The sequence below is a fragment of the Diplotaxodon limnothrissa genome, linkage group LG15, assembly GCF_057381915.1.
Source record: "Diplotaxodon limnothrissa isolate DT_005_m linkage group LG15, D_limnothrissa_male_GT1.1, whole genome shotgun sequence".
Classification (NCBI taxonomy): domain Eukaryota; kingdom Metazoa; phylum Chordata; class Actinopteri; order Cichliformes; family Cichlidae; genus Diplotaxodon; species Diplotaxodon limnothrissa.
In genome coordinates this window covers 12,815,495-12,843,018 of record NC_140610.1, presented here as the reverse complement: position 1 = coordinate 12,843,018, position 27,524 = coordinate 12,815,495, and the positions used below count along the sequence as shown (strand labels likewise).

The window sequence follows — 27,524 nt, the reverse complement described above, 5'->3', positions numbered from 1 at the left end:
TAAAGAAAACTGTTGTATTAAATGCAGGAAATGTGCCAGCATGACTCTTTGGGCTTAAACTCTAAGAAGTAAATATGTAAAATTACAGAAAAATTCTGGTAACTTATTGCCTAAATTGCCCTGTAATTATAAAGTGAATCGTTTTTATTATTTATTTTTCTGTTAACACATTAAAAAAACTCCAGGCATTTAAATTAAAAAGAGACATTAATTGTTTGTCTATTACATATTAGTATGAATGGTGAAGGATGAGGTCTTTATCTGCTCGACAAGTTGTAAATTCATGAAAATATATTTAAAAGTCCAAAATGTATGTTAGTCCTTCTTTTTAGTTGTCCCACTTCCTGTTTTATTTTTAGAGCTGTCCTTTGCTTAGTTTGTTTCCATCGTCTCGTCTACTGCGATTTAGTACAGCTGTGTCCCCAGCTGTTTCCACTTCCCCGATTGCTCTTCTGTGTGTATATAGACGCTCTCTCTCCTTGTCTTTGATCAGTGTCTGTTCTCCTTGCCCCAGTGTTGGTTCAACCTTTTGTTTCTGTAGTTTATTTTTTTGATGTTCCCCTTTTTGGATTATTGCAACCAGCCAATAAACAGTTCATTTAAGATTGCTCGGTTTGCCTCCACATTTCTGCATCCTGTAAGACTCCACATGGTCAGCAGCACAGTTGATAATGACAACAAGAAAGGCCCCAGCCAATGTATTTAGACCCACAACCCCGTCGCTGTGAGATGACAGTGCTGACTTTGCACAAGTCCTGCATGATTTTAATTGAAATGTTTCTACATGAGTGATTTTATGTGCCAATAATTCCCTGTCAGAATACCATCATCCTAAAAAGACTTTGCCAATAGGCTTCAAGTTTTTATTGTCCCTTCAAACTGGATGTATTGCAGCTCAAACTGAAACCTCTAAGTGTTCTCTTTGTTTCTGCCCCCTTCTGTGTCTTTCATGCTGTTGATCTTTTGGGATCCAGTCAAATGTACCAGGGGAATAACAAGAGAGCACAGACAGACGCACATCCTCAAACTCCTCTGCTCACAATCAATTACGACCCAGACGCTCATGTGTAATTAGCTCATTAAGTTCGTGATTTATTTTTTTTACCGCATGTTGCCGAGCAAAGGGAATGAATATTACTTTCTTTTTTTGTAATTAGTCTGAAATTTCCTCATTAGCTTTGGGATTATAATGAACAAATAGGTAAATTTGGCTTCAATTAGCTCATGGTATAATTTATCCCTCTGAATGGGATCTTTTTTAAGTGCTTCTTCTGTCAGGCTATGATACGGGCACAAGTGCTGTCTGAAAACCCTAATATCCAAAGCCATGAAACGACGTTAGAAGAGGAATTAGTGAGAAGCGCTGCTGCGTTTGCTAATTAAATTTGAAAGACGTGAGGTTAGTGTCCTGTCTCTCTCTGCCTCTGTCATGTTTTTCACTGCCACTCCTTCTACTCAATTAAACCCCTCTCTCATTTTCACTTTGTTGGGGTTGTACATATATTTTCACTCTGGCTGCACACACACTCTTGCGCACATCTCTACTTTTTGCCTTCCCTCTCTTCACTCACTCCCTTTGCTGCTAATCTCCCTGTGAATGGTTCGCTCGTCTGAAAGCTCCCCCTCCCCTCTAAAGCTCTCCTCAGCCCCAGCATGTGACTGTGCTTTAAGAGAAATCCTTGATGTGGCGGCGGCGAAAAACTGAGATATGTGGATTTCCTCAAGTCTGGAAGTCTGTGTCAGGTCAGGGAGGAAGTCAATGGGAAGGATACAGTTTGAAATCATCAGCATATTTTAGGATTTGAAGAAGCCGTTCAGAGTCCTCTGAGCCGGCGCTTATGGATGAATCCAGCTGTCAGTAATACACGGCACCACCAGACTCTGTTTGGGCTCCTAGCACAGTTTTTTTATGAAGATTTCCTTTATCCATGTCCCACAAGTTTAAATGAATGTCTTACAGTTTAACATATGTATTATGTTAGGGTTATGTATGCACTATGCAGCTTTGTGGGGGATAATGTGCAGAAAAATACTTCTTACCTCAAAGTTTTCTGTACATTGCTAGACCTATTAGCTCTGTAATCCTGACTCTTTGCATTCCAAGAAAACTGGGAAAGCTTTGTGTGACATGAAACACTTATATAAACAGTGATCCCCCCCCCCCCCCTCTTTTTTTTTTTTTTTTTTTGCACAAACAGTTACATAAATTCAGTCGCTTGTTTAGAAATATCTTGCCTGGAAAAATTGTGTTATTATAAAGTATGCACCTGCCTTCAGACGAGTGTTTTCAAGTCTTTCTCAATGTTAAAAACCACAATGTTTCTAGTTTAAGCATTGCACTTAAGTTTACTTATTTCATATGATGTGTGTGTTTTCTTCTGTAGCATGTCCCTCCCCTGGTGATGACCGATCTCTTTGAGGACATAAAAGATGGTGTGATGCTGCTGGCCTTGCTGGAAGTCCTTTCAGGACAAAAGCTGGTGAGCCTGTGGGTCATTTCTACATCATGGGATTTGGCTACAAGCTTCAAACACGTCCTCTCCTCTGATCTCTCTGGATTATATTTTCTACTTTCTCACACTGAACCGGCTCAGGCTGATGCAATAAAAGAGAAATACAATAATTTTTGAATGTTTGTTTGTCCAGTGGGCTGCAGACTTAATGCAGTGAATGTGAAATGAGCCAGAATTATATGGAAATGCCTATTGACTGACTTTTATTAGGATGTTTGAATTGAGTGGGAAAGCCCAGATTAACAAGGACAGATCAGAGTTCACAAACACAGACAAAGACACACACGGCTTGAGGATTACATTTGACCAATACTGCCTAAGGTCTAATCTGCCTCTGTCCTATTGATCCGTTTGTTTATAGTCTTTGATTGGAATTCCGAGTCTCATTATTTCAAAAACGTTTATGCTATATTTTTTTCATCTATGCTTTATTGTCTGTTTAAACTGTGCTAATTTCTTATACATGTACTGATACATTTTACCCTCCCGTTTTCTTTCCCTCTCAATATCTCTCTTGCTTCCTTTCCATATCCATTGTTCTCCCTTCTCCTTCCAGCCATGTGAACAGGGCAAGAAGCTAAAAAGGATCCACTGGGTCGCCAACATTGGTACAGCTCTTAAATTCCTTGAGGGTAGAAAGGTAAGAGTTCGCCGCCTTCTTTTTATGTGTTTTTTTCTCTCTTTTTTTCTTAACCTTCCTGCTCCTCTCCCTGCTCATCTGGAGCCTTGTGGGCGCAAATATTGAATCTTGACCTCGTGTGACCCGCTTCTCTTTCCTTCTCGCCTCTCATTGTCTTCACATTCCCACATCCTTTGGGTATTCTGAAATTAGTAGATTCTCTCGATTTATATTTCCACAAAGACTTTGTTTGTTAAATGTAATTCTGTCTTAACTACTTCATTACATTTAATTGTTTGGCTCCCTCTAAGAGATGGAGAAGAATGTCTCTCTCTCTTCAGCTGATTACCACTACACCTACTGCACTCCATGTTATTAGCACTTAGCAAATTCCTTTTCTCTGCTTCATTGGCAGAATTGCATCAGAAAAAACGCTCAATATGGTTTTGAATGTAATCATCTAAATGCATCAACTGCCCCTCCATGAGATTAGTAAAATGTTCTCAAAGTGTCGCCTGGCTCGTCCTTGGATATACATAAATAAAGCCATGAGTATGAGCTGACGTCTGCGGGGACACTGACTTGTCTTCCTCGAGTGTGACAGGGTTAAAACTGTAAATCCTAAACCAGTAATCTGCTGTCTGGAGATGAGACATCAGTGGGCACTCTGCTGCGTAAATCGGAGAGATGAAAATTAAACGTAAATATGCTCTCTGTGTGTGAAGCTGATGTACACACAGAGCATATTTACATTTTGCTTTAGATTGCCCATGTCTGCTCCGCGATTGTGTCTCGTGTCTGTGTCATAGAAAGTAAGTGTTTGCTGGTGTAATGATGTTTACTGATGTTTGGAAACTGTTGAAACCCTGTGATGTAAAGCCTCCCTTCTGGGAAAGTAGAGAAGCTGTCTAAAATGTAAATGAAAACTGGATGCAAAATCAGACCCCAATCATCGGTGATGACCCTGAACCTATGACGATATTCCCTTCACTTCTTTTAAAACATTGTTCTTGACAGTCAGGGATAAAAAAACATATTTCTAACTGACACAGATTAGGCATTCAGATCATGTGATTAGGGTTAGTTAATAAAGTCTCTGGTTAGGGTTTAGTCATTGAAAGCTGTGGTTATGGTTAGGGAAAACGACTGGGTTGGGTTGCCAGATCCTGAAATTGTTATGTCGGCTGTAACTGTACATAGTACATACCACAGCCTGTAAGAAACTCTGAGATAGTTGCACAAGTCAGTGCATGACTCCCTTAAATTGAATTGTTAGAATGAAGAGTTAGGGTTTGGGGTCATCACTGATGGTGTAGTAAACACCACCATGGTCATTTTCTCATTTTGATTTCGATCCCAGCAACAAGTTTCACAAAACCTTGGACTGTGGCAACAAAATGCACATAGAAATAAGATTCTTAAAAAAATGTAGTAATAAATTATTATTTTAATGAGTAATAATTGGATGTAAACGAGTGCCACGGAGAGATTGAGACTTTCTAAAGTACAGACGGCGAGGAGTAAAAAAACTGAGTGTCAAATATTTAAACAATAAGAGAAGAACTCATAGTCAAATTATTAAAAAAATGGTTGAATTTGGTTTTCATGATTTAACATGTTGCCTTTGACGTGTTATTAATATAATAAATTTAGATGATTGGTTACCTGTGATGGACAGGTCACCGCTCCAGTGTTTACCCCACCTTGAATGCAAACATCTGGGGTAGGTTCCAGTTTACCTGACCCTGAACTGGATAAGCAACTTAGAAAATGGATGGATAGTTTGTTAGCGTTTTACGCAGCTTCACAACTTTTTAGTTTTGCTATTTAGAGTTTAGTACAATTTATCCAAAGAAACACAACTACTGCTACTGTATATGCTTACTGCTGTCATTTTATACTGGTGTGTTTTCAGTGTGGTCACGCTATACCTCTGTTAACCACTCCAGCCTTGCATTACTGTTTTGATTTGCCAGGATAACCTGCTGTGTTTTTTAATATAACACCATGTATTGCATATGTTCTTATCAGTCACTATCCCACGGTTCCCCACGTTGCCCTCGTCTGCCCCCAATCTCGTTTTTCATGCTTGTTCACATGTGTGGAGTGGCAGGTATTACCATTAGATGACCTGTTGTGCTGCGGCGCCTCAGTAATACAACCCTCTATGTGATAATATACAATACTTCATCATATCACAAGATACAGCCTCCTCTCTCTCTCGTTTCTTGCTCCACTCGGCCCCTTTCTCCCTTTCTCTGTGTCCATCTCTGCTGGATATAATCCCTGTTGCCTGTGTAGTAGTGATAGATCTCTCCTCTCAGCCAACCACTCAAGTTATCTCACCTCAGAGATGCTACAGTATCTGCCTTTTCACAGTCAATCAGGCGTTTGCTTTCAATCATCTCCAGTACTTATGAATTATCTTTCTCCCCCTCCTCCTCTTCCTGTTCCACCTCCATCTGCCTCCAGTCTGCGTACAGAGGATCTCCGGTCAGTATTCATAACATTGCTCTACTTTTTTCTTTGTGATGTTGATAAATTGTGTCAGAAACATCTGCATGCAGGAGTTCTGATGATTACATGTGATTTCTCTTAAAGATGCACTGAAATTAGCTTGAACCTGTGGCTGTTTTGTTCTCAATCTGGATGTTAAGTTCACCTGCTTTAATGTGTGTAACGTTAGTATTCGTGCAGCTTTTTATCTTTTACATCACTCTATTGAAAAAGAGATTCTCAATCGCAGTAGGACTTGAACATACTGCCTGGCCAAAAAGTCACGTGCTCTTTTATTTCATTTGACTTAATTGCTGTGGTATGGTTTAGATAATCTTATGAATGTCCTAATATTTATTTTTGTCCATAAATGCATTATGTTTGTGCCACGATCTTGTATTGATGTTAGAAGAGTCTGATCAGTTCTCCAGCACATCCCAAAGATTCTCAATGGGGTTAAGGTTTAAAGTCTGTGGTGATCAACCCATGTGTGAAAATGATGCTCCCTGGACAACTCTTTCACACTGGTGCCCTCTTTGAATCCTGCCATTTTGATCTTTAAAAACATTTATCTGGTCATTAAGTAGATTCTGCTGACCCCATGTATTTTTTGGCCACATAACATTCCTGAACCAGACCAACTAAAGCAACCCCAAATCATAATACTTTTTCCATTGTTCCAGAGTTCAACCCGTTTGCTCCCAACTAAACTAAAGCTACTGATAAGTGGTTTTCTTTACCCTGCACAATTGTTTAGTCCTAATCCCATCAGTTTCCTTCACATTGTGTATAAGGAAAATCTTCTACTTTCACTAGTAGACTTATTTATTCATTATATTTGATTTCACCAAATATTTAAGTGATCTCTGACCACAAACAAGATTTTTTCCAGCTACATAATTTCTTTCTTGAGGATGAATGTTTAAGTCATGAGATAGGATATCGTTGTTTATGAAACAAGAAGCTAGTCGTAGCATCAGTTACACCCAAGCAATTGGACAGCAGAGAAAGAATATAATTGTACAGAGAAATGCTTTTTCTTGGTACACATGACAATAAACGCTTTGAATCTTCTTAAATCCTATGGATGGCGCTTACTTTTTCGGTTGGTTAAATCCAGATGTTGAGCTTTTTTTTTTTGGCTTTTTTTTTGGCTGGGCAGTGTTTGTACATTACACTCTTTATTGTTAACTTTCTGAATAAAATTAGCTTATTGGGGTAATAGTAAAAAATGATAGATTAGTCTGCGATCTGGAAATATCTAGACCTTCTAATAGTGTAGTTTAATGCTGCTGCGTTTGGACACAGATCAAGTTGGTGAACATCAACTCAACAGACATCGTGGATGGACGGCCATCTATTGTCCTGGGGTTGGTGTGGACCATCATTCTCTATTTCCAGGTAACTTTTTGCAGCATTAGTGCGATTAGATCATCAGATTCAATGCACATAATTCAGCATTATTTTTTGAAAAACAGTGAGAAGAAAAACATGATGTGAATATTACTACTTGCTCACCACAAGAACCTTAACCTGACAGCTAACATGGCTGAGAATATCCAGTTTGCAGAGAGAGCAGATGTGTATTTTTCTAGTTATATATATAAAAAAATGAGCAATTTAAGCTTAAGGGACATAAAAAATAAGTTGATCTTTAAAAGTACTTACACTCAAAATAAACAGCATCTGCCTCAGGTAATTCAGACATGCAGAGAATAAATCAGAACTTAATACTCCACTCTGGTAGCAGCATCAGTACACATAAATGCCTGCTACTCCATCAGACATAAGGATATTCAATAAAGGAAATGTAGTGCACTAGTAAATGTACACTTTCACTTACTGACATATTGATTTGTTTTATTTATGGATTTTCTGAGTCTGCTGACTTTAGGGAACAGAAACTGTGGCTCATCCGCAGGCCTGATAGGATATTATCAGACTGAGCTCCCAATATAATAATTTACATGCTTGCTTAAATATGTCCGTTGACTCTATTCGTACAGATTCACAATTTTTGCTTTGTTCAATAAATAAAGTATGATATAATGATACCACAGATAAAAAAATAATATTTAAGTAAAATGTGGCTGATGTATACAAGGATTAAAGCCACAGCTAATTTGCAGACACGATTCCTTATAAGGTTGTTAGGAAAAGATTCTCACTCACAAGATCTAATAATTAAGCAAACAACTTGGAGCACACCTAAACTGGGAAAAACTAAGAACCAAAGTAACAAACCTGAAGGAGCCGGAGAGCAGAGCAACACAGGGCATGATAAACAGGGAGAAACGCAGTTGAATCACTAACTGTGGCTAAGCCTGACTTTAGTTGGTATTCTGTTGCTTCCAGATTGAGGAGTTAACCAGTAGCCTACCAGCACTCCATACCGTGTCCAGCAGCACCTCCTCACTGGACAGCTCCACCAGCAGCACTGAGATCACCAGCCCACCCGTCAAAAAGAAGACTCTTCCTCCTCTGCAGGGTGGAGCCAGAAAGGCATTACTGAGATGGGTCCAGCAGACAGCCACCAAGTATGAAGTCTGATTTGATGGTCAAGTGTTGCTGCAGGTTGTAGGTTATGTTTTGTTTTTTCTCTGCTGTGACCTTGTAATTTTCTGTCCTTTCTAGAAGTCTGAGCCTTGAGGTGAGGGACTTTGGCCCCAGCTGGCGTACTGGTTTAGCATTCTTCGCGGTAATCAATGCTCTCCGGCCTAATCTTGTCGACATGGAGCGAGTATGGGGAAGGCCCAATCGGGAAAATCTTCATGAAGCCTTCTTGTTGGCCGAGACTGAGCTAGGGATTCCACAGCTTCTTGAGCCAGAGGGTAAATAACATTTCCAGTAGCATTTCAGAGTGACTCTGTCATTAAGTTTATCAAAAGCAAACTTGAGCCTGACCAGCAACAAACCTACAAGTAGGCATAAAATTACTATGTATTTTATTTCTTTTTATTGTCTTAACAGGGCTCTAGACTAACTTTTTGCCATGGTTGCACTGGTGCGCCTACATTTTTTTCTTAGGCGCACCAGTGCAAAAGTTAGGCACACCCAAATTTTTCAACCGCTTCACTTAACACCGCAGTTTCACATGTGCACTTTTTTTGGGGGGGGCGGGATTGCTGTCCATACAGACAATATTGATTTGTAAATGATTAACTAATAATCTTGTGCTTGTGCTTAAAGTGCTTTGGCACTCTTTGGCAATATTGTAGACAATGTTAAACTTAATCATCACATCGGCCTCCTCTGACGACCAGCACCTGTTTGCTGCTGCCTGCCGCTGAAAGGCAATGGGGAGAGGGGACACTTGGGCAGTGCATTTATCACGATTTGAGATGGAAAACTGTTCTTGAAGTACATAGAGAGAGAGAGAGAGAGCTGTGCATGAAGTGTGATTTTTTTTTATCGTGGTAGAGCAAAAAATAGCAAAAGTAAGAGAGAATTCATGACGATGTTTATCAAATGTGAAGCGTAGTTTGTTGATTCTTTTGCTGCTGGTTCAGTGAATTTTGGTTGGAGAGAGGCCGCTCAGAATCTAGTGCAGAAAAGACATAAACACAGCGCAGACCTGACACATCAGAATCAGTGAGCTGTCGGCTTTCAGCCCCGATGCCGTGTGGAGTCCGTTAACCTGCTCTCATTTGCTGTTTGGTGGTTGTTGAAATAGTTTTGTGAGCTTTAACCTGAGAAAATTACCTGGAAAAAGACATTTATATTTAAAAGTCGATTCAGGATTTAATGAATCGATATCGCTTTATTCAAGCTACTCACCTCTCTCTATCCACCTGCCCTGCACTTTCAAACATACACACGGACTACATGAATATCTGGACCACGATCAATCAGAGAGGTCCCGCCCCTGACTATCTTTGATTGGTTTAGACCACGATAGGGGCATAATGTGTGTCTGCTGTTGACCACACGGAGACGTTCGGAGTTGCAGAGTATTTATTTATTTTTTTGTTACTCAAACAGTTGGTCGCACCGGTGCAACCTAATATGTTTTTTAGTCGCACCATTAAAAAATTTGGTCGCGACCTAAAATAATATTTTAGGTCGCTGACTGGATTCTCTCTGCTACAAAATACAGATTAATGCAGTAAAGAGGCAGATAGGCAGTCCACTGAAGCCATGGTGCATTATACACCTACATATACCAAACACATCCTAAGCTGAAAAATGTCTTGTTTCTTCCTCTAACATGCTTCTTCCTCTGCTGCGTGGTGTTTCAATGTCACCACCACCCCGGCTTTCACCAGTACAAGGGGATGTTTACTCATTAAACCCAAATTTCTGTTACGATTTGCAGGAGAAGGACCCAAAAGTAGTCCTCCCCAAATGTCTAAAATATAAAACATATTCCTAAAAAGCTTCTTGAAAACAGACAGGGGGAACAGAAGGACAGGTAAACAAATGTTATGACAAAGACTAAGAAACCATACAGGACTATTTATACGCATGAAGGTAATCAAGGAGAGTAGAAACAGAAGGATACCAAAATACAGCTCAGTTAAATCAAGATGACGAGATAACAAGGGGGAAGTTAAACTAGACACAAGACTGAGGAGACAGTTGCCTACCATGGGGCATGAATACTGTCGGAAATGTTTGCAAGGCAAGTTTTAGAGAATAGAAATACTGTACAATACTGGGTCAGTCCTTGCATCAGATGTGCATCTCACTTTCACTGCCAGACACCATCTGCTCCCCTTCATGCCTGCCCTTCAAAATGTACTCCAGCAAATCAAGCTTGACATCAGCATAATTAAGGTGCATTAGGCCATGAGATCCAGCATGGCGGAACCCCCAAACAAAACTTGGACACTGATCTGAAATGGTGAAAATTGATTTTATTTGAGATGCCCGCTTGTCTCCTTCAGTCAAGCTGATTCTTATCAGCGGCTGATATTTTTCTCTATGAGAAAACTTGAAGAATTTACAGCCAGCTTATTTGACTTCTGATTTTATTTATTTGGTTCCCGTCTCAGATGTCGACGTAGAAAAGCCAGATGAGAAATCTGTCATGACATATGTAGCCCAATTCCTGAAGCATCTTCCAGAACGAAAGCAGAGCGGCTCCGAGGGACAGCTACAAGTAGAGGTAACCGGCTGTCTCGGTCTCGATAGCCTGTCATTGTGATCATCTTCTCTCTTTCTGCATAGTGAATGTTTGTCTTTTGTATATGTATTTGTATGTTTGTATGTGTATTATTTATAATCATTTTGAGCTATCAAAGTGCAATGTTCAAGGTTCAGGGGGAAAAGAAAAATCTGCTTGTCTAATTTTATATTTAATTGATTCAGAATTTAGTTAAAATCTCTTATTTAATGACTTGAAGCTATCTAGTTTTTAAAGTAGGTTGAAACGAGCTGCTGCAGTGTCTTGTCTGTTCTGTGTTTCGTTTTTGTACATCTTTCTCTCTTTGTGTTGCTCTTTGTCTTCTTCTCTGGTGCGTTTGTATGGTGACTGCTTTCCTGTGGTTGTTGTGCTGGACTCTGTTCTGCAGCATGATCTTGCACCTCGGGATATAGAGGAAATGTTGGAGGTAGGTTATTTAGCCACTTCGGTTCCCAGGGGAGAGTTTTCAATAATTTCCTCCAACACAATGCAATTACCACCCATGATCATTCATGGTTTCCATATAAATTTGATTAAAGCACATTTTTCTGCCTCCTCTATTGGATTGCTGTATCAGTCCCTACTGTACTTTGTAAGAATGGGATTAAACACTGATTTTTCATGTCAAAATAAAGCCTGTATCCTAATATTGGCTCTTTATCTAACCTGATGTGATATTCGGGCCGCGGGGTTTCTAAGCCATGATAACGGAAGGAAGTCCAATATAATAAGATGTGATATTACCATTTATGAATGCTACCACTGAGCGCTTTGGCTCTCGGTCCCATTAGCATGACAATGAAGGCCTCTGGCATCGGCAGTGTGCACTGATACAGCATATTTGATGGAAAGCTTGTGAATAGAGGTTGGCCTTTTTTATTGTTTGCTGTGTCCAGATGTATGTCACACCGTGTTTTGCTGTTTTACAGCACCGATAGGGTTTTTTGTTCTTCCTTACTGCCTGGTGTTTGCACGGGAGATTAATTAGCTGTGACAAAGCGTGAATTTAAAAAATAAACAGAAGCATAAACACTTGGGTAGAAAATATTTAGAGAATGATGGTGAGTAAAATATGGCAGACTGTTTCCTTTTAGAATTAACTTGATCTACTTCCATGTTCTGAGCTGTCATAGAGAATAAAGTTGGGGCTTCCTTCAGGAGGGGTGGTACAAGTGAATAGATTCAGACTGAACAGCTCTCAAACGGAATGGTCTATCGCACAAGCTTTTTAGCAGCATCGCATTATCGTCATGCTTATTTAAAATCCAATGAAATGTTCGTAGGGGGTCTTAGACAAAGTACCCTGTCTAAGCTGAGTGTTGTTGGCAGCTGTGGGTTTTTGACGTTTTGTCCTGCAGGGAGACACAGAGGATTAGGGGAACACATGTTTAACCGTGCATGCTCTGCTTTCTTGTTCCCTTCTTTCCTCTTTTCATCCCGGTCAATCACTTTTTCCACTCTGTCTTCTTTTCTTTCCTCCTTTTTTTGGGTGCACTGTCCTCTTTTCTTTTATTTCCCAATCTCCTACTCGTTCACTCTGCCACTCCTGCATGATCCCGGCCACCTAGAGAGAGCAGCGAAAGAGCCTGAGGGAGCTCAGGATGTGGCTCGACCAGCTGGAGAGAGATGCAATACAGGCTCAGGAGACTGAGGGCAGTCTTGCTCAGCAGTACCAGGTTAGTGTGAGTGTGTGTGTGTCTGTGGCGGGGTGTGTTTAAACTGGGCACACTGGGCACAGACGCTCCTATTATTAGCTTAATCAGTGGTATTAGACTGTGGGGATCAGGCAGCAGCCGTCATATTTTCAGTCAATCTGGCTTATTCCACCAAGCCTCGGGATACATTCCATATTCAGCAGCATGTGGGATATCCTCATTGTCATTGCATAGCTCGGAAAGTCTAAAGCCAGATAGAGGGACAGTTTTTAAAGGTAGAACATATGAGGATCTGATAAGATGCAAATGGGAAAAGGGTATGACCTGTGAGGGAGAGAACACTCATTATCATCCTTTTATCGAGGATAAAGAGCTGTGAGTCAATGATTTTTGCTTTTCAGCTGTTCAAAAGTCTGCGTGTCCAGTTGGAGATGAGGAGGAAGCAGGTGGAGGGAGCTTTGCAGTCTACTCAGAGGGATGGGATGTTGACTGTGGATCAGGCTCTGGTCAAACAGGCCTGGGAAAGGATCTCCAAAAGGGTGAGAGCAGCGGGATTACCCACTCGCCTCCTGTTCAGAATTGTACACAGAGCATTTTTTTTCCATTCAGAAAAAGTGATATCTAAAGATATTTAAAGCTACTCCTGGAGGTCGATGGAGTGTTTACAATGTTCTAATTCATACATAAGGACTTCAGAAGGCATAATTTGAATTTATTTTGTGCTTTGCCAGCAACTCTGAGAATCAGCCATTTTTTAAGCTTGTATGATGATTTATCGTTTAAGGTTATTTCCTTTTACCTTATTTGGGCTAACACAAGTTGTGTTTTTTATAAAGAGCTGATGACTTAGTGTCTCCTTCTTTTTTTTTATAGAAATTAAAAATTAAATTATTTGTGTGATGAGGTCATTATTTCAGGAGACATCGTCTGTTTTTATCCATCTTAGTTACTGGACTGGCATCTTCAGCTGGATAGGTCTCTGCCAGCTCCTCTGGACACAGTGGGAGCATGGCTGCATGAGGCCGAGGAAGCTCTGCGGCAGGAGATAACCATCCAGCAGGCACATGATATCACAGCCAGCACTGTGCATAGAGCTCTGGAGCAGCACAAGGTTAGTGCAGAGCCATACATAGCACAATAGAGTGTGAGAATCAAACATACTATTAGAATGAACACAGAATGTATAAATACATTTTTATGTCTGTTTTCATATCTTTACTCGGTGTACTCTGCACAGGATGTGTTGAAGAGCCTGGAAAGTCACCAGCAGGTCTTTCAGAGAATCCATAAAGACAGAAGTGTTGATGGAGTGCCTGTTCCCCCAGACCAGCTCCAAGACATGGCTGAGAGGTAAACAAAACTCCTGCTAGTCTCTCTTGAAAGTGCAGAATACAAAATTAATGTTCTTCGTGGTAATGTTTTTCTGATAAGAACAGATTATTTGAAAGAAATTTGGCACCTCAGTCGGTGTGTTTTTTTTCACAACCTTGCTTTTTGGGAAAGCAGCAGTATGAGAAGGTCGAGGTATAGGTCTGATGTCCCTGTATGAACTGTGTCTTTTTTAGGATGAACTTTATCTCTACATCTTCTAGCATCCACTTAGCAAAAATGGAATTTCTGGAGAACAAACATCACATGCAGGCCTTCCTCAGTCTGGCTGAGTCCAAACTAAAGTCCTGGATCATCAAATATGGTCAACAGGAATCTGTGGAACTGATGCTTCACAGCTATATCGTAAGCTCAGTCTCTGATTTGTGTAGTTTGATCTTCAGGGTTCACCTGCATGCTTATGTGGAAAGGATTTTTAATTTTGAATTAATTTTTGTATATTGTATAATAATTATTGGTTGATGAAGGATAGTTACCATTACATAGCACATGTATAAGATATTTAGTTCTGTTTCTGTGTATCTGTTAAGATGCTTTTCACATCTAATAACATTTTCTTTTGGAATCTGTCTTCATCAGTCATTTGTGGAGAAGCAGCGTTTCTTTGAAAACTATGAGATGTTGTTCCAGTCTCTGAAACTGTCTGCAGAGGCCTATGTGAGTGCTGACAGCTCAGGTGAGTAGCTCAAGGTGTAATATTTACTATATGTATATATAAGCATTTATTATCCTATCACTTTCTTATAATAAAGTAATTCAGTAATTCTCCCGGGAAGTCTGGGAAATGTTTATCAATATCCTGCCAGACAGTAATCTGAAAGGCGCTTTATTGCGATGATGTCAGAATCACATAAAATGTCCAACAATGCATTAAAGCAGTCCTGCTCATTGATTGGGAACATCATTATTATGTCACATTTCCAATGCATTCTCATCCTTTTAATGGAACTTTAATCTGAAATTGATCTGATACTTCCAGTGTATCCTGGCTGAGATCAGTATCTCTCAATTGTTCACTATATTTCAACTTTATTTCCCTTTTCAACAACTCACTAACCAATGAGGCTTTCCCTGCCAGCAGCTCAGTTTGCCCCTGACTGGTTTCACAATTTGATAGAGGAGGAGAGTCTGCAGGCTACAGCTAAATGAGGTTCCTCCACTCTCTGCTCTCAGTGGGGAATACGACCCCATTTGCTAGTTGGGGGGCTGCTCCACTTCTGCAGGTCTCTGGGCGCAAACTGAGCTAGCTTGTTGGTTTCATTAGGTTTCAGGGTTGCATTGCTTTAGGGTATGCAGAGCAGAGAAGTGAGGTGTGGTGAGAAATCAGGACATCTGAGGTTTGATTGGTCGACCCCACAAATGAAATGCAGCAGGTCCTGCTGGTACTGTAATTAGCATCGTGGTTTCTGATTGGCTGCCTGAGAAAAATAAGGAAAAGGGTTAGGGTACTGATCTGTTTTTTGTCTCCCATTTTAGAAGCATTGCGTTTATCTGATGTGCGTCTTTATGCCATTGTTTTGCACATACTCTAACAACTAGAGAGTTTGCATCTAAGAATGTAGCACAAGCACAGATGATACATCTCCTTGTAGTGAGTTTTTGGGGTCAGGGAGTTTTCTGCAAAAGCGTGTGCCTCCTTTTGCTTTATCGAGTGTTCCCCTGCCTTTGCCAAAGTGTGGTGATGTGAAACAAAGCAGTGAAAGTCATCAGGCACACACAGACATAAAAGGTACAGCTGCAGCTTCAAAACAGCTGCTTCAGTGATTCATTTTCCATTTGACTCTTGTGAATAAGTGACATTATTAGCGGCAGCAGAATCAGAGGTAATGGTGGTGTTATCGGTAGCTGTCATTCTTGTTAAACTTTACCTCTCTTCCAGTGGATGAAGGCGAGATGGGAGTGCGCAGGTTTATGCGGGAGGTGGTGACTCAGTGGAGGAGTCTGTCCATGGAAGTGCGCAGCGTGAGGAGCATGCTGGAGGAAGTGCTGTCCAACTGGGAGAGGTACACCTCCACTGTGGCCTCTTTGCAGGCCTGGCTGGAAGATGCAGAGGAAGCCCTGAGCCAGCCAGAAAACACAAAACGGGTATGAGATTAGATCTTAATACTGTCTGAGCCTTTGATTTTTTTACTTTATTTTTTCTGTGAACAGATTAGGAGCCTGTTCATACACCCATTTATTTGATGGACTCAGATTTAATTGTAGCAATCAAGTCATTTTGAAGAATTTAGTTTTTTTATGTGGAAGCTTATTAGGAGTCTCCACTCAAGTATCAAATGATCCTTCAACAAGCCGCTGAGGATATTCCTGTTGTTGCATTGCCATGGTTACACAGACTCACATCTCCGTCTAGGATTAGACATCTAATTACCCCACTTTTTTATTGTCCTTCCTTTGTTTCTTTCTTTGAATCACTTTCTTTGTTCCTTTTTTGATTAGCTTTCTTCATCTCTTTCTTTGACACTCGCTCTTTGTTTCTCTTAATTTCTTTGTCTTCCAGGAGTTTTTCAGGGATCTCAGCCACTGGATGGATCAGCATGCGGCCATGAACGATGCAGGGAATTTTCTTATTGAAACGTGTGACGAGACAGTGTCACTTGATCTCAAGCAGCAGCTACTCATTTTAAACGGGCGATGGAGAGACCTCTTCCTCAAAGTCAAACAAGTAATGAATGAAAACATCTAAAAATACTGCCTGTCAGACAAAGACAGAATTGGGTCAAAACATATGTGCTGGCTCTGTTTGATTCATTTCTCAGTGTAAAGTGTAATTAGCTTCTTTTTTGCTGCAGTATGCCCATTCAGATGAGTTGGAGAAGTGGAGAAAAGAACACTTGAAGGCTATTTGGGCCCTGAAAGAGCTGCTGGACACTGCCGAAGCCAAACTCAATGCTCCTGTTCAAGTCTCTTTCCTCAGTGTTAGGGCTTTTCTTCAGGATGTGGAGGTGAGGAAAGCAAACTGTCAGTTTAACTATCAAATGTAAAAGATAATATAGCCTGACAGTAAAAATACAACCTGTCAGTAATGTTTTTTTAAGCTGGTGGCATTGCAGCATCATGATACTTTAGATTTTCAATGGGCACCTACACTTACATACATACAGTGGGGCAAAAAAGTATTTAGTCAGCCACCGATTGTGCAAATTCCCCCACTTAAAATGATGACAGAGGTCAGTAATTTGCACCAGAGGTACACTTCAACTGTGAGAGACAGAATGTGAAAAAAAAATCCATGAATTCACATGGTAGGATTTGTAAAGAATTTATTCGTAAATTAGGGTGGAAAATAAGTATTTGGTCACCTCAAACAAGGAAAATCTCTGGCTCTCACAGACCTGTAACGTCTTCTGTAAGAGGCTTTTCTGTCCCCCACTCGTTACCTGTATGAATGGCACCTGTTTGAACTCATCATCTGTATAAAAGACACCTGTCCACAGCCTCAAACAGTCAGACTCCAAACTCCGCCATGGCCAAGACCAAAGAGCTTTCGAAGGACACCAGGAAAAGTATTGTAGACCTGCACCAGACTGGGAAGAGTGAATCTACAATAGACAAGCAGCTTGGTGTGAAAAAATCAACTGTGGGAGTAATCATCAGAAAATGGAAGACATACAAGACCACTGATAATCTCCCTCGATCTGGGGCTCCACGCAAGATCTCATCCCGTGGGGTCAAAATGATCATGAAAACGGTGAGCAAAGATCCCAGAACCACACGGGGGGACCTGGTGAATGACCTGCAGAGAGCTGGGACCAAAGTAACAAAGGTCACCATCAGTAACACACTACAACGGCAGGGAATCAAATCCCGCAGTGCCAGACGTGTTCCGCTGCTGAAGCCAGTGCATGTCCAGGCCCGTCTGAAGTTTGCCAGAGAGCACATGGATGACACAGCAGAGGATTGGGAGAATGTCATGTGGTCAGATGAAACCAAAGTAGAACTTTTTGGTATAAACTCAACTCGTCGTGTTTGGAGGAAGAAGAATACTGAGTTGCATCCCAAGAACACCATACCTACTGTGAAGCATGGGGGTGGAAACATCATGCTATGGGGCTGTTTTTCTGCCGAGGGGACAGGACGACTGATCCGTGTTAAGGACAGAATGAATGGGGCCATGTATCGTGAGATTTTGAGCCAAAACCTCCTTCCATCAGTGAGAACTTTGAAGATGAAACGAGGCTGGGTCTTCCAACATGACAATGATCCAAAACACACCGCCCGGGCAACAAAGGAGTGGCTCCGTAAGAAGCATTTGAAAGTCCTGGAGTGGCCTAGCCAGTCTCCAGACCTCAACCCCATAGAAAATCTGTGGCGGGAGTTGAAAGTCCGTGTTGCTCGGCTACAGCCCCAAAACATCACTGCTCTCGAGAAGATCTGCATGGAGGAATGGGCCAAAATACCAGCTACTGTGTGTGCAAACCTGGTAAAGACCTATAGTAAACGTTTGACCTCTGTTATTGCCAACAAAGGTTATTTTACAAAGTATTGAGTTGTATTTTTGTTATTGACCAAATACTTATTTTCCACCCTGATTTACGAATAAATTCTTTACAAATCCTACCATGTGGATTCATGGATTTTTTTTTCACATTCTGTCTCTCACAGTTGAAGTGTACCTCTGGTGCAAATTACTGACCTCTGTCATCATTTTAAGTGGGGGAACTTGCACAATCAGTGGCTGACTAAATACTTTTTTGCCCCACTGTACTTTATATTAGACCATCCCTGATCACATCGCTTAGAGTTTGTTTCAAATCTGTTCTTTCTTAAGCTGGTCGAGAATGACAAGCCTGACTCTGAAGTGGACCTAATATGCGTTTTCTTTTCTTTCTTTCTTTTCCTGTTGTGTTTATTTGCTGTTACTCATGGTGGATACTCATGTTAAACATGGCCAAAGTTTCAAATATGGAACTAGATGGAGTTTTTTTTTTTTACTCTTAGCTTTATGTGATTTCAAAGAGAATGGTCATCACAGCTCTTTTTAGGAACACAGCTGCCCCACACACCAACAGCAGGTGAAACGTAACTGTTTCAAGTCCTTCCAAGCCATTTTCAGACATGTAAACTCTCTTTTCCATGTTAAAGAGGGACTTTTAACAGGACTCTGTGTCATCCTGTTATAAGCTAACTTTAGCAGCAATAAATTGAAGTAATTGTTTGTGGTGTGTATTTGTCGGTACACCTTTTAAGGTCCCAACACGGCATTTCAGTGGGGTTGTGTTCTGTTCCTTGGGCCATTAGAACAGTTTCTTTTTCAGTCCTTTTATTTTAGATTTGTTGCTGTGCTTGGGGATCATTGTCCTGTTGCATGAGCCAAGAATGTGTTACTCAGAGGAATTCAGGGTTGACTTAATGGCTATAAGGTGCCCAGATCCTGTGGCTGTAAAATGCACGCCCAAATCATTCCTCTTCCACCACACTTAATAGCTGGTGTCAGGTGTTTTGCTTGCAAATAAGCTGTGTTTTATGACAAACTATCTCCACTCTGGTCTCATCTGTCCAAAGCACATTGTTCATATGTAACTTTGCAAGCCTAAGCGATCCCGCCATGTTCTTTTTTAAAAGAGAACAAGCTTTCCCCTGGCAACCCATGCAAACTTGTTCATTCTCTTTCTAACTGTACTGTCATGAACTTTAACGTTTCACATGCTAACTGAAGCTTGTAGAGACTTAGAAGCTGCTCTTGAGTTTTTCCTGTTGATATTCTTCCTTTTTGACATGACTGTATTTCAGACTTTGTCTGAGAATTAGTTACATACAACAGACCATAGTCTATTTTAGATGCATTCCCACTATGCTGGCAATGCTGTCCTTGGTCTTGGCAATGGTACTATCTGGGTAGAGCAAACAGAAGTAAGCTTGTGTGACGCCCACTCACTGTGAAATTCGGATAATTTTCTTCTCTGTACTCTAATGCATGGCACCAGATATCTGTCAGACTTTGTGGTGGTTAAAGGCAGCTAAAGATCTGATCTGAGAGCGTCCAGAATTTATGTCCCATAAATGCAGTTTCATCAGTTAATGCTTAGAAATGTTCATGACTGCAGTAAATAATGTCACTGGCTCAGGTCAACATGAATTGAAGCTCGAGCTCTCTTCCTCGCCTGAGACAAATCAGATAAAGTCACGCTTGAATCACGATAAAGTGAGATTTCACATCTGCACTCAATGTGCGAAAACGGCTTTACTCTCATACGTTTTTGATAAGGTGTTACTAAAAGCTGCAAGTCACTGCTTTATTGATGTCAGCATTTTTATTACTAAAACAGCTTTGATGGCAGTGCATTCACTTTAAGAACGTATGAAATGACCCTTTACCCTTGCACGTCACATCGCAGAATACCAAGCAAAAGGTTGTCGCTATGGAGACACAATACAAGTTGGCTGCCCGCAGCGCTCAGCTCCTTGCCAAGGATGCTCCACAGGATGAGGCAACCAGGGTCATGGCAACTATGGCAACAGTCAAAGGTCAACTAAGCAAGGTGAGTCTCATTTGAGGGTAAACACAAAGCCTTTTAAGTTAATACATTTTTTCACTGTTAAGCGGTCCGTTTTGTATCTGTTCAGGTGAGAGAGCGGTGCCCATCTCTGATGCGGGAGTGTCATGCCTTTCTGCCGCTGTTGGAGGAGATGGAGAAACACATCAACACTTTTTACCAGGCCTTGGAGCGAGCGAGTCGCATCACTTCTGCTGCGAGAGACCCAGAGTCACAGGCACAAGCCCAGCAAAAATACAAGTGGCAGGTCAGACACGAACACGTTAAATTTACAATAAGTGCTTACTAGATATGTTTTTATTCTTTTTTCAGTTTATTTTTATTTTTTCACAGTTATTATGGATATGAGCTGCCAGCTCCATAAGCAGTGATCTGCATTTATAACACTACAGTCCTGTTGCTGTATCTTTTATGTATTATTGTTCCCTTCTTTTATATTCAAATCTGATGCACGCTGACAGAAAATAATAACTCCCCTCAAACGTCTTCAAAGCAATGAGCCTCTTATGAAAATTCAAGGAGTAGAAAGAAGAGATATTTGTGTTGAAATGTTGCTTACTTAAAATATGTGCTTACTTTACTCTGAGGAGCATTATTGTGTCATTTCTAGATGCAGTTTTCTGCAGTGAACCACTTCCCATCTTTACTTCTGGGGAACTCTGCATCTCTAAGATGCTCTTTCTATACTCAGTAATGTTACTGACCTGTTTCCAGTTAACCTAATTATAGCAAAGTGTTTCTCCAGCTGTTTCTTTTTTAACACCACTTACTTTTGTCACCCCCTTTCCCAACTTTTTTGAGATGCGTTGCTGCCATCAAATTAAAATGAGCTCATATTTTTCATGGAATGATAACATTATCTCAGGTTAAACTAATATTTTCTGTGTCCCATTGTGAATAAAATATGAGTCTATGACATTTGCAAGTCATTGCATTTTGTTTTTATTTACAATTTACACTGTGTCCAAACTTGTAAAAGTCTATCCATCCGTTTTCTTCCACTCATCCAGTTCAGGGACTGTCGGCTTGTCCAGTGTGCACGCTGCCTCGCTAAATTGGATAGCTAGATAAGAAAATGGATGGACAGATGGATGGATATTGGAAACACAAGTAATTTTTTTAAACTTCTTGTCTCCCCTTTTGTGACAGGATTTGTTAAACCATCAGCAAAGCTGTAAACGATGTTTATCGGTGATTGAGAGGAACCACCACTCTCTGCAGAGGGCGCTCTCCACCAGTAAGGTGCTCAGGAACTTCGACATATCGTTGCTGCAAAAGAGAGTTGTTGAAATTCAGGGCTCGGCACAGGTTAGTATTACAGTTATGCATTACATGCATTTGCATACCAGAATGCCAGTCAGAAACCACAATACTGATTATACTATAGAGATTACACAGACATCAGAAAAACACAAGGGATTCGTGCAGATTAGATTTACCCACCATGTGTGTTACTGTTCATTTGTTTGTAGGACAAATAATGTAATTACACTGTATTACTACTATCTAACCTCTCAGGCTTTGCTAAAGGAGGTTGGAGAATGGAGAAGGCAGGAAGAGGCCAACAACTCCCTGAGGAGGAGATTTGAGGAATCACGACAAGAGCTGGAGAGAGTGCTGAAGAAAGCTCAGGGCTGCTTGAGAGAGACTGGAGATGCTGAGGAATTATTAAAGAAACACACTGTAAGATTAAATCTCTAACCTCTAAGCATGTCTGTGAAAGCTGCGGCTAATCTGCAGAGGCATTTCTATTTTCTAATTACATTTTTAAGTGGAAACGGGTAGAGTGTTAACATTCTTGACTTAACTTTTACTCTGTCTTGTGTCGTGTTTACTCTTATTTTATTTTACATTACAGGATTTCTTTGGACAACTGGACCAGCGGGTGCTGAGCGTGTTTTTGAAAGCGTGTGATGAGCTCACGGACATCCTGCCACAGGAGGAGCAACAGGGGCTGCAGGAAACTGTCCGCAGGCTGCACAAACTCTGGAAGGTCAGAGGTCACCATGGTTTACCACTCTCACTAATTACTGTACACCTCTTGAGGCGCATAAGCACTACTTCATTAACTTAACCAGGAAAACCTTTGGCTTCAATAGAGTCCCTCCAGTCTGGTTCCAATTAACCTGGTTAGATAAAAATGCAACCCTCTCTGTGTTTATTTGCAGCCACTCCAGGGAACTTTTGATCAGTGACAGATACAATGTGACACTTAAGGGTAGCTTTCAGGTCTGCTATGTTTTGTCTCATCTCCATCTTTTTTACAGGACATGCAGAGCGAGGTACCATCTCACCTACTCCGTCTCAAGGTGGATGTGGAGCGAAGCCGAGTTGCTGTGATCCTGCAAGACTGCAGAGCAGAGCTGCACAGAGAAATGCAAGCCCTGTCTGGCACCTGCACCAGCGAGCGAGTGATCAAAGAGCACAGAGTGAGTCTCGGATTTAGTGGAAAATTGAAACAGATAGAACTGAAAATCAGAGAAAGACAAAATCACTTAATGTTGTTATCACTGACATTCGGGAGCCTCTCATATCTTAATTTTCTTTTTTTTTCTTCTTCCTCAGACTTTCTTCAGGGAACGCAAACCTTTAATTCAGAGCGAGAGGAGGATTAGAAACATGGAGGATCTGTGTTACAAGTTGCCTGACAACGACCAAGCTTATCGAATGCTTGACTGCACTAGAAGGGCCGTAGAAGAGGTTACAGAGCAGATAAAGAGCACCCACCTCAAGCTGGAGCAGCACCCTGATAAATGGAAAGAGTGGAATGAGAGGTAAAGATGGGCAAAAAGCACAGATTTAAAGTGATTTAAAGCAAATGCAGAACTCAGTGGTCCATTTTTATTTTAGGTTCTGCGAGCTTTCTGATTGGCTCTCATCTCAAAAAAGGCAAATGAGGCTCTTAAGAGGAACAGCAATAACTTCCCGTCATCAGGAGCAACTTGATGCTGCTGTTCAGGTGAGCTAGTGGGCTACATTTGCTGCTTTAGGCACTGAGATTAGGCTATACTTCAACTTCAGTTAACATCTAGTGCTTCCATCAATTCCAGGCACTACAGGAAGCAGTGGATACTCGAGAGGAGAGTCTGCTGTGGCTCAAGAGCCGCCTTGCTGTGCTGTCTGAAGTTAGCTCTGAAGTGGAAGTCCAAAGGCAAAGAGCAGCCTTGGCTAAACTCTCAACTGACCTGCGGGCAGTTTACTCTTCACTCTGTCAGGTATTCCAGGATAAGTGCTGAATATTCTCTTCCGTACTGAAAATTTTCATCAAAAAATAATCCAATGACCTTTTTGCCACAGCTGGGTGATGAGGGCTCTGCCATGTTCCAGTATGAGGAGCTGAGGGACGAGATTCATGGTGCTCTGGAGGAGGTTCTGAGGGCCCGAAAAGAGGCTGAGGAGCAGATAGGCAGAATCCTGGATGCTGAGGGTTTGGAGGAAGCCAAACAACTTTACCTTATTCACCAGGTATTTGTTTAGTACAAATGCACTTGTAACAACTTGGTTTCCATGTTTGAAAGTCTCTTTTGTATTTAATTTAACTGTTTAACAGTTTACATTATGAATGGTTTGAGCAAGGCAAAGCAAAATCAAGGTTGCTCACAAAATAGCATGTTGTTTTTGTGTCTGTGTGTTATAGCAACACCTAAAGCACCTGCATGCTAACAGGAGAGAGGCAGAGCTTCTGGTGTCCCACTGCCGCCAGCTGCAGAAAGGGGAGGGGCTCAGTCAATCTCTACGGGAGCTGGAAGGAGCTTTCAGTGAGGCTGACCACAAATCAGGGGCAAAGGAGCAAAGTCTGCAGGTAGGCAGAGCCAAGATATTTCTCATGTCGGCGCCCTGGTGTTTGCACGTGTGAGTGTCATTGATCATCCACACACATTCCCGCTGTGATAATTGATTAGCCTATTGCTGACTGTTATCCTGCACGTTAATTTTGTTTGTTACTTTGTGATTTCTTTGTACACTTGTCGTTATCCGTGAATTGATCAGAAAATTAAAAGTAAATGTCGGTGTATTTTAAGACAGCAGATCATCTGCTGTCGTAAAATACCCTATGCTTACAGATGAAATCAGGAGAATGGCAGTAAATATTACAGTGCCCATCTCCTTTGTGTAAATAGTGCATGTTATCATCAGGTCTGAATTTGTACCTACTAACGTTACTCTTTCATTTCTTTGTCACTTCAAGGCAACGCTGAGCTCCTGGGAAAGTTTCGAAGCAGAAAGAGAAACAGTTTGGAGGTTCATCAGCAATACTGACAATGAATTGCACAAGGAACTCCTTTTCAACTGCTTGGACAGCCTGAAAATTGAACTGAAGCATAACAAGGTGTGTATGTGCAAAACGTGCATGCATTCATATTCTGATTTATTAGCCTGTATTTGGTCATGTTGTGTAACTGCTTGTTTTTCGGTCTATAGGAACTCTTCACGGAGGTCGAGGAGTACTCTATACGAGCAGATCTCCTCTCAGAGAAAGCAGAAGACATTCAGCTTGGTCCGAAGACTCAGACTCTTCTCCTGCAGCAGGCGCAGTCCACCAGAGAAGCAATCGCACAACTTCAAGACCACCTCAACAAGAAGTATGTCTGACTATTTTCTTCTATTACATGCAATAAAGGTCTGAAATGTGGTACGGGCCTTAACCGGCAGTTTTACGAGTGCCCAATAATGAGCTTTAAGTGTAAAAACTAACTTGTGATATTAGTCTGAAAAAACCTAAAGTATCAAAATGTGAAATTGTATTTTGCCAACATATGATGTCTGTCTGGCATTCACCTGCAAATTGCATCCATGCTATTGTCTGGTTGTTTGTTTTCATTCCAATATTCTGACCTTGGGCTGTTGCCTAATCTCATGTGTCCCAGTGTTGTCCAGCTGGAGATGATATTTGTGTGGTGGGAGCGCTTCAGCAGTGAATCAGCGGCCTTCTTTCTTTGGATCAATCAGAAACGGAAGGAGCTGGACGCTGTCAACATTTTCTCCTCCTCTGATCCTTTAGACAAACACATCAGCGCTGTAGAGGTTTGTGCAGGTCTATATTTCTATCACAGCATTACATTGTATACCTGATCACAAGGTTTCCAATTGGAGGTCAGTCAAAGGTGAGGCAGTTCACTGCACACTTTTTACACAACTCCTTAAATATTTTTTATATCTTCACAAGTAAATACTCATCATATTTTTTGGTTGCTTCAGTTAAACTGGAGTCACATTGCTGTCTGGTCTTGTGTCTGTAGTTTACAGTATCACTGTGGCCCAAAATGATTAAGATTATGATGAAATGAGATTAAATTTTAATCTAACCCCAAGGGAAATTGGGTCAGTGCTGTAGCAGAGGCTGGAATTTAAAGGAAATAAATTGATCATATTTAATAAAATATAATCTTGGCATGCCTAATCCCAGACTTGTCACTCTCATGATGGTTTTTAGAAAAAAAAAAAGGATACTGCCATCATCTGCCTTTTTTTTCTTCTCAGTTTGAAAATAAATTTCTTCTTGAAAGAGCGATCTTTTATCGTCGTAATTTCCTGTATGCTTTCCCTCGTTGAATTCCTCTCTTATTGCATCTCTCCAGGCCGTGGGGGAAGCTTTAGAGGAGAGAAAGGCGGTTCTTGTCCTCATGGAGGCCGACTGCGAGGCTCTGTCCAGGTTTGTGACTTCTGGAGAGGCCGGTCGCATCCGGGCGCAACTTAACCAGACGAGACAATACTGGGAAGAGCTGAAGGGGAGAGCAGAGCAGCTTGACGTGCAGCTCAACCAGAGCGCCTCCTACAGGCAGAGATGCAATGATAACCTTGAACAGGTTTAGAGCATCACACAATTTATGACTTTTATTAAAGGTATTTTATTACACAATACAAACTGACTTTTTTATTTTTATTATCAGGTTAAGAAAACAGTTAGTGATCTGAATGAAAAACTGGACTGTCTGATCACATGCTGCGTATCATCATTAGAGACCTACAAAGCCCTCCAGGATCACATTGTAAGAGCACAACTTGGCACCTCTTTGATACATGAATAAGTATCACTGGCTTCCTTTTCAGAGTGGCACCATGTTATTATGTTGTATTTTCAAGGGTTTACTTAATGTGCAGTTGATAACAAGTATTTTTGTGTTTATCCCAGGAGGTCTGCCAGACTGTTGAGCTTCTGAAGCCCAGGCTTATGGCCTTGTGTTCGGCCACAAAAAGGCTTGGAGAGGGCAGCCAGCTGGAGGAAGAAGTGGCTAACCTCCAGAAGCAGCAGAGAGAGTTGATGGAAAAGGCTTCAGAAAAGAAATCTATGTTAGAGAGCCTTCTAGCTCTGTGGCAGAGGTACAATAAACTGCAAAATGTGGTTGCTTTTGTCCTAGACCAGGGATGTCAAGCTCATTTTGTCTGGAGGGCCACATCAACTTTGTGTTAGTGTAAAGTTGATTAACTACACATTTATTTCCCTTTTATATATTAATAAAAGATAAAGAAGTGCAATTTCAACAGCATATCTTAGTTTTTCTACACGATAAAGTTTTCTGTCATTTGCTTGTTTATCTATTACTGAATATGAATGGTAATAAAAATCACTGTGGGGAGGTCTTTAACAGCAGGAAAAGCTGCAAAACATCTAAAAATACAGTTAAAAGTCTAAAAATATATCATCTCCTTCATGTTTTCCAAAGCTGTCCCAGCAGGCCAGATTGGAGAAATTGCCGGGCCAATTCTGGCCCCGGGCTCTTATGTTGATACCAGTGTCCTAGACCTTTTGGAAAAATAGCATTAGTACAGGAAAAAGTCAGTGTTTGTCTGGGATAGAAGAGACAAATGCTAGACAATGAGAAAATAGTGTTAATTGTTAAACTGAAGGCATGAGTCACTGTTCACTGTAATGTGTGAAGATTTATCCATTTAGTTTAGTGTTTAGAGTTTATTGTGCTTTGGTATGGCCCAAAGCAGGGTTTCGGGTGTATGTGTCCCTTCAACACTTTTGTATTACTGTAGGGTCTTTACATTACAATATAAAGCGCCTTGAGGCAACTGTTGTCGTGATTTGGTGCCGTATAGATAAACACCTACAACAGGCCTGTTTGAATATTTCAGATTTTGCCACATTGAAAAAAAAAACCATAAAATCAAAAAGTACATTTATAAAAATGGAGAAATATGTTATAAGTCATTTTTTGAGAAACATCTGTAGTCTCCATTAGCACACACCTGCAGTTGAATAAGCAAATGCCATTTTCCCTT

General features: G+C 40.9%; 1 protein-coding gene across 2 annotated transcripts in view; it reads left to right on the top strand.

Annotated features, from left to right (window-relative positions):
* syne1a (spectrin repeat containing, nuclear envelope 1a) overlaps positions 1-27,524 on the top strand; it is a 122,563-nt gene that overhangs the window by 5,674 nt on the left and 89,365 nt on the right. The window contains exons 3-36 of one of the 2 annotated variants that reach the window (XM_085373384.1): positions 2,385-2,480; positions 3,070-3,153; positions 5,605-5,625; positions 6,937-7,029; positions 7,984-8,165; positions 8,263-8,459; positions 10,623-10,735; positions 11,142-11,180; positions 12,322-12,429; positions 12,810-12,947; positions 13,355-13,519; positions 13,646-13,758; positions 13,974-14,142; positions 14,377-14,473; positions 15,677-15,882; positions 16,298-16,462; positions 16,590-16,742; positions 20,136-20,279; positions 20,365-20,541; positions 21,444-21,602; positions 21,813-21,977; positions 22,153-22,287; positions 22,562-22,723; positions 22,860-23,068; positions 23,145-23,253; positions 23,345-23,509; positions 23,592-23,759; positions 23,932-24,096; positions 24,484-24,624; positions 24,717-24,877; positions 25,163-25,319; positions 25,874-26,101; positions 26,186-26,284; positions 26,428-26,615. In XM_085373384.1, the coding sequence (XP_085229510.1) occupies positions 2,385-2,480; positions 3,070-3,153; positions 5,605-5,625; positions 6,937-7,029; positions 7,984-8,165; positions 8,263-8,459; positions 10,623-10,735; positions 11,142-11,180; positions 12,322-12,429; positions 12,810-12,947; positions 13,355-13,519; positions 13,646-13,758; positions 13,974-14,142; positions 14,377-14,473; positions 15,677-15,882; positions 16,298-16,462; positions 16,590-16,742; positions 20,136-20,279; positions 20,365-20,541; positions 21,444-21,602; positions 21,813-21,977; positions 22,153-22,287; positions 22,562-22,723; positions 22,860-23,068; positions 23,145-23,253; positions 23,345-23,509; positions 23,592-23,759; positions 23,932-24,096; positions 24,484-24,624; positions 24,717-24,877; positions 25,163-25,319; positions 25,874-26,101; positions 26,186-26,284; positions 26,428-26,615 (4,871 nt within the window). The remainder of the gene's footprint in view (positions 1-2,384; positions 2,481-3,069; positions 3,154-5,604; positions 5,626-6,936; positions 7,030-7,983; positions 8,166-8,262; positions 8,460-10,622; positions 10,736-11,141; positions 11,181-12,321; positions 12,430-12,809; positions 12,948-13,354; positions 13,520-13,645; positions 13,759-13,973; positions 14,143-14,376; positions 14,474-15,676; positions 15,883-16,297; positions 16,463-16,589; positions 16,743-20,135; positions 20,280-20,364; positions 20,542-21,443; positions 21,603-21,812; positions 21,978-22,152; positions 22,288-22,561; positions 22,724-22,859; positions 23,069-23,144; positions 23,254-23,344; positions 23,510-23,591; positions 23,760-23,931; positions 24,097-24,483; positions 24,625-24,716; positions 24,878-25,162; positions 25,320-25,873; positions 26,102-26,185; positions 26,285-26,427; positions 26,616-27,524) is intronic. The other variant, XM_085373385.1, reaches the window with a different exon arrangement.